This window comes from Rhinoderma darwinii, unplaced genomic scaffold (assembly GCF_050947455.1).
Source record: "Rhinoderma darwinii isolate aRhiDar2 unplaced genomic scaffold, aRhiDar2.hap1 Scaffold_671, whole genome shotgun sequence".
Taxonomy (NCBI): domain Eukaryota; kingdom Metazoa; phylum Chordata; class Amphibia; order Anura; family Rhinodermatidae; genus Rhinoderma; species Rhinoderma darwinii.
Window position 1 is genome coordinate 33765 of NW_027464229.1, and position 9792 is coordinate 43556.

Sequence of the window (9792 nt, forward strand, 5' to 3'; positions counted from 1 at the left end):
CCCCTCACTGTCAGTTCTCCTCTTGTTAGTTATATTTTATGTTGCCCCCTCACTGTCAGTTCTCCTCCTGTTAGTTATATTTTTATGTTGCCCCCTCACTGTCAGTTCTCCTCCTGTTAGTTTTGTTTGTATGTTGCCCCCTCACTGTCAGTTCTCCTCCTGTTGGTTATATTTTTTTGTTGCTCTCTTTCAACAGAAAAGCGACCCAAATCAGCAGCGCCCCCATCTCTGGACACAGCTCCCCACAAAGAAAGCGGTGTCCAGGTGGAGCTGCAGGGCGGAGACCTCTGGAGGAGATTTCACCAGATAGGGACTGAGATGATCATCACCAAGGCCGGCAGGTAAGAGGCTGATATGAACTGCAGACGTCATGTGATAATAATCCTAATATACGCCCCGAAGAAGTGATTACAATAATCCATGAAATCCTCTGCTCTGTATATACAGTGATGGGCTCTCTCTATATATATATATTCCTCTGCTCTGTATATACAGTGATGGGCTCTCTCTATATATATAATCCTCTGCTCTGTATATACAGTGATGGGCTCTCTCTATATATATAATCCTCTGCTCTGTATATACAGTGATGGGCTCTCTCTATATATAATCCTCTGCTCTGTATATACAGTGATGGGCTCTCTCTATATATATATAATCCTCTGCTCTGTATATACAGTGACAGTCTCTACCTCTCTATATATACTGACTGGGGTTTGTGGCTTTATTCTCTCCGCTGTAGGCGGATGTTCCCTTCTGTGCGCATCAAAGTGAAGGGTTTGGAGCCCCTCAGACAGTATTACATCGCTCTGGACGTGGTTCCTGTGGATTCCAAGCGCTACAGGTATTAATATTAGAATTCTAGGGTCTGGGGATCGGGAATGTATATAGACAGTATGTATAGTGAGATACAGGAATTATAGGTGCGGAACGAGCAGCTGCCCCCCCCCCCAGAGTGAATATGTGCTGCGAGGTGCAGGAATTGTGGGGACAGAGCACTGTGTATTCCCTGCACCCTATTATGCAGCCTTCCTGTATTCCCTGCACCCTATTATGCAGCCTCCCTGTATTCCCTGCACTGTATATTATTCAGCCTCCCTGTATTCCCTGCACTGTATATTATGTCGCCCTGTCCACCCTGTGTCTATAGGTACGTCTATCACAGCTCCCAATGGATGGTGGCTGGAAATACCGACCATTCCTGCATTTCCCCCCGACTCTACGTGCACCCCGATTCTCCCTGCTCCGGAGAGACCTGGATGAGACAGATCATTAGCTTCGACCGAGTCAAACTCACCAACAACGAAATGGACGACAAAGGGCATGTAGGTGTGAAGCACTGGTATTATTATTCATATCACTGCATGATTACCTATATATACACCTATATACCCTGTATACTGATACACCCCGGAGCTGCACGTATACAATATCGCCCTATATACCCTGTATACCGATACACCCCGGAGCTGCACATATACCATAGCACCCTATATACCCTGTATACCGATACACCCCGGAGCTGTACATATACAATATCACCCTATATACCCTGTATACCGATACACCCTGGAGCTGCACATATACAATATCACCCTATATACCCTGTATACCGATACACCCTGGAGCTGCACATATACAATATCACCCTATATACCCTGTATATCTATACACCCCGGAGCTGCACATATTCAATATCACCCTATATACCCTGTATACCGATACACCCTGGAGCTGCACATATACAATATCACCCTATATACCCTGTATATCTATACACCCCGGAGCTGCACATATACCATATCACCCTATATACCCTGTATACCGATACACCCTGGAGCTGCACATATACAATATCACCCTATATACCCTGTATATCTATACACCCCGGAGCTGTACATATACAATATCACCCTATATACCCTGTATACCGATACACCCCGGAGCTGCACATATACAATATCACCCTATATACCCTGTATACCGATACACCCCGGAGCTGTACATATACAATATCACCCTATATACCCTGTATACCGATACACACCAAAGCTGCACATATACCATAGCACCCTATACACACTGTATATCTATACTCCGCATCGGTATACACATGCAGCATGTGCTATATACACTGTATACGTGTGTTTGTTGATGAGCCCCAGTGATAGTTCAGGGGGCACAACCTCCTTCTGTACCCGCATGTCCCGCAGTCCTGGAATTCCTCCATTTGGCGGAGCAGATGCGGTCACAGCCCATTACAGCGGTCACTACAGACACATTGTGACCTGCCCAGCGTGACGCCCCCACATAACAATTATATCATCTCCCCCACATTGTGCAAAACCAGGAAAAACACAGAAAATCCACTGAGGAGGCCGCAGCTCCAGGACAGCTCCTGGTTCCGGCCCGCAGTGTCTATAAGGGCCTCTTTATTGCACAGTGTAAAGTATTTGCCCCCCCCCCCCCGTCGTTTACATTGTTGCAGCTTGCGGATCTTATCTCTATTAAAAACTATTTTCCCACATCGAAAAATAGTTGTCAGACTCTCTTTGTCTTATAGGAGAAGTTGTCAGGTGCAGTCATGTGACCACTAAGCTCCGCCCATATCAAGATTTAAAGAAATTATACATCATCATAGGAAATTCTGTCCACACCTCGTGGTCATGAGACGAGATTCTTCTACAGCAGCAAAAATGTGATCAGCCAAATAAAATAATAAAACAATAAAAGTGGTAATATATAAAACGTAAAAGCTGCAACTATTATATCACTATAGTCACATGATCTGTGGGGGAGGATATTCCTATAGTGACATGATCTGTGGAGTGGAGGATATTACTATAGTCACATGATCTGTGGGGTGGAGGATATTACTATAGTCACATGAACAGTGGGGTGGAGGATATTACTATAGTCACATGATCTGTGGGGTGGAGGATATTACTATAGTCACATGATCTGTGGAGGGAGGATATTACTATAGTCACATGATCTGTGGAGGGAGGATATTACTATAGTCACATGATCTGTGGAGGGAGGATATTACTATAGTCACATGATCTGTGGAGGGAGGATATTACTATAGTCACATGAACAGTGGGGTGGAGGATATTACTATAGTCACATGATCTGTGGAGGGAGGATATTACTATAGTCACATGATCTGTGGGGTGGAGGATATTCCTATAGTCACATGATCTGTGGAGGGAGGATATTACTATAGTCACATGATCTGTGGAGTGGAGGATATTACTATAGTCACATGATCTGTGGAGTGGAGGATATTACTATAGTCACATGATCTGTGGAGGGAGGATATTACTATAGTCACATGATCTGTGGGGTGGGGGATATTCCTATAGTCACATGATCTGTGGGGGGGGGGGTATTACTATAGTCACATGATCTGTGGGGGGAGGATATTACTATAGTCACATGATCTGTGGGGTGGGGGATATTCCTATAGTCACATGATCTGTGGGGGGGGGATATTCCTATAGTCACATGATCTGTGGGGGGGGATATTACTATAGTCACATGATCTGTGGGGGGGATATTACTATAGTCACATGATCTGTGGGGGGAGGATATTCCTATAGTCACATGATCTGCGGGGGGAGGATATTCCTATAGTCACATGATCTGTGGGGGGGATATTCCTATAGTCACATGATCTGTGGGGGGGATATTACTATAGTCACATGATCTGTGGGGGGGAGGATATTCCTATAGTCACATGATCTGCGGGGGGAGGATATTCCTATAGTCACATGATCTGTGGGGGGGATATTCCTATAGTCACATGATCTGTGGGGGGGGATATTACTATAGTCACATGATCTGTGGGGGGGAGGGTATTCCTATAGTCACATGATCTGTGGGGAGGATATTACTATAGTCACATGATCTGTGGGGAGGATATTACTATAGTCACATGATCTGTGTGGGGAGGATATTACTATAGTCACATGATCTGTGTGGGGAGGATATTACTATAGTCACATGATCTGTGGGGGGGGATATTCCTATAGTCACATGATCTGTTGGGGGGGGGATATTACTATAGTCACATGATCTGTGGGGGGGAGGATATTCCTATAGTCACATGATCTGTGGGGAGGATATTACTATAGTCACATGATCTGTGTGGAGGATATTACTATAGTCACATGATCTGTGTGGGGAGGATATTACTATAGTCACATGATCTGTGTGGGGAGGATATTACTATAGTCACATGATCTGTGGGGAGGATATTACTATAGTCACATGATCTGTGTGGGGAGGATATTACTATAGTCACATGATCTGTGGGGAGGATATTACTATAGTCACATGATCTGTGGGGAGGATATTACTATAGTCACATGATCTGTGTGGGGAGGATATTACTATAGTCACATGATCTGTGTGGGGAGGATATTACTATAGTCACATGATCTGTGGGGAGGATATTACTATAGTCACATGATCTGTGTGGGGAGGATATTACTATAGTCACATGATCTGTGGGGAGGATATTACTATAGTCACATGATCTGTGGGGAGGATATTACTATAGTCACATGATCTGTGGGGAGGATATTACTATAGTCACATGATCTGTGGGGTATATAATATTTCCTTCCTCCTTCTTTATTATAATGACCTTTAGTACAGAATTCTGATGTTAGTTTCCAGTCCTCGGTCTGTGAACCTGCGGTGTGTTTCGCGGTGTTGATCTATTCACAGCAGATGCGTAAAGAACAAACATCAATATGATAAGTAAGTTACCGCCATTACATTACGTGACCCCAGGGTCATCACCGTTCAAAACTTACCAAATATAATTTCCTGCTCCGCTCGACCTAAAGACAAGTGACACCAAACTCAGCGAAGCGCGACGTGACGAGCCGCCACGTGTGACATTATAATCACCGGTGTATTATACAACGAAATCGTCTATTACTGACAACCCAACCAAAAATCTGCCCAAGGAGAGCGACAGAGACCGCAGAGCGCAGCAGCACAAATCTCTCTCCTGATACATTGTCTAGAGTTCAGGCTGTTTATACCACAGAGACTGGATACAATTGTAACAAATCATCAGCTTTATGAGCAGAACTAGGCCAGGATGGAGTTTCAGCCTCTGGATGTAAATGTTTCCATTTAACCTCAGCAAGCTCAGATTTTGAAAGTGGTGAAAATTGAAAACACTGATATTATTCTAATATTTTTTTGTGTTACGTCACACTAGGGGCGGAGCATAGTTGTCACATGCCTGAGCACCTGACAACTGAGACCTGTGTGGGAGGGGCAAATAGCATAAAGGACGGAGTCTGACTACAGTTTGCTGTCATGGGAAAATATGTGTCATGGAGATTCAGTCTGATCACCGGTAGGATTCTTCGTCTCCACCTCACCGTACGGCTATGTTCACACGCGGCAGGTTTGTTGCAGAATTTTCTTCATCGGCCCCATGTATATGAATGTGGTTTTCAGAAGGAGGAGTTAAACGTAGTATAGGTGTCCGGCGATACGTGCGGCTACGTGACGCCGTCTATCTCCCCCTGAGCAGCGGCACCGTAAACGCCAGGTCATCCCGCGCTCAGGACATTCTTGCCTCTCACGCTCCCGGCACCTTCCCATGTCATCAGGAGGCCACCAACTTCTGTCCTTGTGGCCGCCCGTAGTTTAAAGTGTAGATAAACTTTTAAAAAACTTTGGACACATCATAGTGCGATATAATAGTGACACGTCAGAAGTTTTGATTGGTGGGGGGGGGGGGGGGTCCGAGCTCTGAGACTCCCGGGAGAAGCGCTCGGGTGATGCTTCGTTTGTATTTGACTTTCTTCATAGAGTTTCTATTGAGTCCGTACTCCACTCCGAGGAAAGCCGATCAGAAACGGATCACAGCGCTCGAGCGGATCTACCCATTTGTTTTAGCGATCGGTGGACCCCGACCGATCAAAATTTCTGACATGTCAAAAGATTTTTAAAAGTTTAGTTACACTTTAAACTCTGTGGTTATTGAGCACCCAAAATTCAGCTTTAGAATTCCCCCGGTACCGATGTAGCGAGATTCCCTTAGCTGTCACCCACCCTCCTGCTGCTGTTACAGGGGCCACAGGCACCCCTCCTGGGGGCACCCTGAAGCCTCTCCCTCTGTCCCTTCTCTTTAGGCTGGATTCACACGAGCGTTGCGTTCACCATTTGACAGCTGCGTGTGTCATCCGTGTCTGATGCGCGGCTGCGTGATTTTCGCGCAGCCGCCATCATAGAGATGAGTCTAGTCGACGCCCGTCACTGTCCAAGGTGCTGAAAGAGCTAACTCTTTCAGCACCCTCGACAGTGAATGCCGTGAAAAAAAGAAAAAGTTCGTACTTACCGAGAACTTCCCGGCCGTTGCCTTGGTGACGCGTCCTTGGTGACGCGCCTCTCGACATCGGGCCCCACCTCCCTGGATGACGCGGCAGTCCATGTGACCGCTGCAGGCTGTGCTTGGCCTGTGATTGGCTGGAGCTGTCACTTGGCCTGAATTGTCATCCCGGGAGGTCAGACTGGAGGAAGACGCCGGGAGTTATCGGTAAGTCAGAACTTCGTTTTTTTTTTACAGGTTCATGTATATTGGGATCGGTAGTCACTGTCCATGGTGCTGAACCAGTTTAACTCTTTCAGCACCATGCACAGTGAATGTCTCCCGACGTCGCGGACCGGAATTTTTTTTGCCGGGTTCGGCCAAATCGAGTTCGGCCGAACCCGGTGAAGTTCGGTTCGCTTGTCCGGCTTCGCTAATCGCAAAGACACTCCGTTTGGATGTTCGGAAACAGAAAAGCACGTGGTGCTTTTCGGTTTACATTCATCCTTTTGACAGCTGTTGCGCAAACACGCAGTTCGCACGGAAGTGCTTCCGTGCGACATGCGTGGTTTTCACGCACCCATTGACTTCAATGGGTGCGTGATGCGTTGAAAACGCTGAATCAACGGACAAGTCGTGAGTTTTTTGCAACGGAGCAACGCTGCGCAAAAAACGCTGCCATGTCTGCACGGCCCCATTGACTAATATAGCTACGGGCAACGCATGTGAAAATCACGCGCGTTGCACACGCGTATTTTACGTTCGTCTGAATAAGCCCTAAGGCACAGACAGTGATGAGGGCCGTGTCTGCAAAAAAACAGCCGCATGTGAACAAAGCCTTACCGTAACTACAGAGATCACGCGGGATGTTTAATATCGGCTTCTGTCATAGTTGTTATATTGAACGCTGTCATTATTGTTGTAGATCATTCTGCAGTCGATGCATAAGTATAAGCCCCGGGTCCACATCATAGTCCACGACTCCCGCATTGACCTGTCTCAGATCCAGTCGCTGCCGGCAGAAGGAGTGAAGACATTTTCATTCAAGGAAACCGAGTTCACAACGGTGACAGCATACCAAAACCAGCAGGTGGGGACCGATTATGGGTCATATGGCCAGTGGGGGGGGTGCAAGGTTGTGGTGGACTGCAACTCCCAGAATGCCCAGCAAATGGACTGGTCTGAAGCGTAATCTCTTCTCTATAGATAACAAAGCTGAAGATAGACAGAAATCCATTCGCAAAAGGTTTTAGAGACCCAGGAAGAAACAGGTAATAACAGCTCATCACCGTCATCTTCTCTTTACTGTACGCCCAGTGTCGCCCCCAATGAGTAATGTAGACCCCTGCAAAGAGGGGTGGGACAGGAAAGAAACAACTACTCTAAGCTCAAAAATGACAACTACTATAACACTGCCCCCTATGTATAAGAATATAACTACTATAATACTGCCCCTATATACAAGAATATAACTACTATAATACTGCCCCTATATACAAGAATATAACTACTATAATACTGCTCCTATATACAAGAATATAACTACTATAATACTGCCGCCTATATACAAGAATATAACTACTATAATACTGCCCCCTATATACAAGAATATAACTACTATAATACTGCTCCTATATACAAGAATATAACTACTATAATACTGCCCCCTATATACAAGAATATAACTACTATAATACTGCTCCTATATAAAAGAATATAACTACTATAAAACTGTCCCCTATATACAAGAATATAACTACTATAATACTGCTCCTATATACAAGAATATAACTACTATAATACTGCCCCTATATACAAGAATATAACTACTATAATACTGCCCCTATATACAAGACTATAACTACTATAATACTGCTCCCTATATACAAGAATATAACTACTATAATACTGCTCCTATATACAAGAATATAACTACTATAATACTGCCCCTATATACAAGAATATAACTACTATAATACTGCTCCCTATATACAAGAATATAACTACTATAATACTGCCCCTATATACAAGAATATAACTACTATAATACTGCTCCTATATACAAGAATATAACTACTATAATACTGCCCCTATATACAAGAATATAACTACTATAATACTGCTCCCTATATACAAGAATATAACTACTATAATACTGCTCCCTATATACAAGAATATAACTACTATAATACTGCTCCTATATACAAGAATATAACTACTATAATACTGCTCCTATATACAAGAATATAACTACTATAATACTGCCTCCTATATACAAGAATATAACTACTATAATACTGCCCCTATATACAAGAATATAACTACTATAATACTGCTCCCTATATACAAGAATATAACTACTATAATACTGCCCCTATATACAAGAATATAACTACTATAATACTGCCCCTATATACAAGACTATAACTACTATAATACTGCCCCTATATACAAGAATATAACTACTATAATACTGCTCCTATATACAAGAATATAACTACTATAATACTGCCCCCTATATACAAGAATATAACTACTATAACACTGCTCCTATATACAAGAATATAACTACTATAATACTGCCCACTATATACAAGAATATAACTACTATAATACTGCCCCTATATACAAGAATATAACTACTATAATACTGCTCCTATATACAAGAATATAACTACTATAATACTGCTCCTATATACAAGAATATAACTACTATAATACTGCTCCTATATACAAGAATATAACTACTATGATACTGCTCCTATATACAAGAATATAACTACTATAATACTACCCCTATATACAAGAATATAACTACTATAATACTGCCCCTATATACAAGAATATAACTACTATAATACTGCTCCTATATACAAGAATATAACTACTATAATACTGCCCCTATATACAAGAATATAACTACTATAATACTGCTCCTATATACAAGAATATAACTACTATAATACTGCCCCCTATATACAAGAATATAACTACTATAATACTGCTCCTATATACAAGAATATAACTACTATAATACTGCTCCTATATACAAGAATATAACTACTATAATACTGCCCCTATATACAAGAATATAACTACTATAACACTGCTCCTATATACAAGAATATAACTACTATAATACTGCCCTATATACAAGAATATAACTACTATAATACTGCCCCTATATACAAGAATATAACTACTATAATACTGCTCCTATATACAAGAATATAACTACTATGATACTGCTCCTATATACAAGAATATAACTACTATAATACTACCCCTATATACAAGAATATAACTACTATAATACTGCCCCTATATACAAGAATATAACTACTATAATACTGCTCCTATATACAAGAATATAACTACTATAATACTGCCCCCTATATACAAGAATATAACTACTATAATACTGCTCCTATATACAAGAATATAACTACTAT

General features: G+C 42.4%; 1 protein-coding gene across 2 annotated transcripts; it reads left to right on the forward strand.

Moving 5' to 3' along the window:
* The first annotated feature begins 224 nt into the window (after positions 1 to 224).
* Positions 225 to 7615, forward strand: LOC142728073 (T-box transcription factor TBX22-like). Of its 2 annotated transcripts, XM_075849092.1 has the most exons (5): positions 225 to 341; positions 743 to 844; positions 1151 to 1325; positions 7266 to 7430; positions 7547 to 7615. In XM_075849092.1, exons 1-5 carry the CDS (start codon positions 319 to 321, stop codon positions 7613 to 7615), a joined length of 534 nt encoding a protein of 177 aa, XP_075705207.1. In that variant the 5' UTR covers positions 225 to 318. The 2 variants fall into 2 exon arrangements, with proteins under 2 accessions (XP_075705207.1, XP_075705208.1); XM_075849093.1 differs by lacking the exons at positions 7266 to 7430; positions 7547 to 7615 and adding an exon at positions 2564 to 2621.
* Positions 7616 to 9792: the final 2177 nt, after the last annotated feature.

Bases quoted from the DNA above. Each gene is read 5' to 3' on its own strand.
- LOC142728073 (XM_075849092.1), top strand. From the start codon at position 319: ATGATCATCACCAAGGCCGGCAG. The intron at 1,326-7,265 runs GTAGGTGTGAAG...TTATTGTTGTAG, and splicing joins AAATGGACGACAAAGGGCAT to ATCATTCTGCAGTCGATGCA. The intron at 7,431-7,546 runs GTGGGGACCGAT...TCTTCTCTATAG, and splicing joins CAGCATACCAAAACCAGCAG to ATAACAAAGCTGAAGATAGA.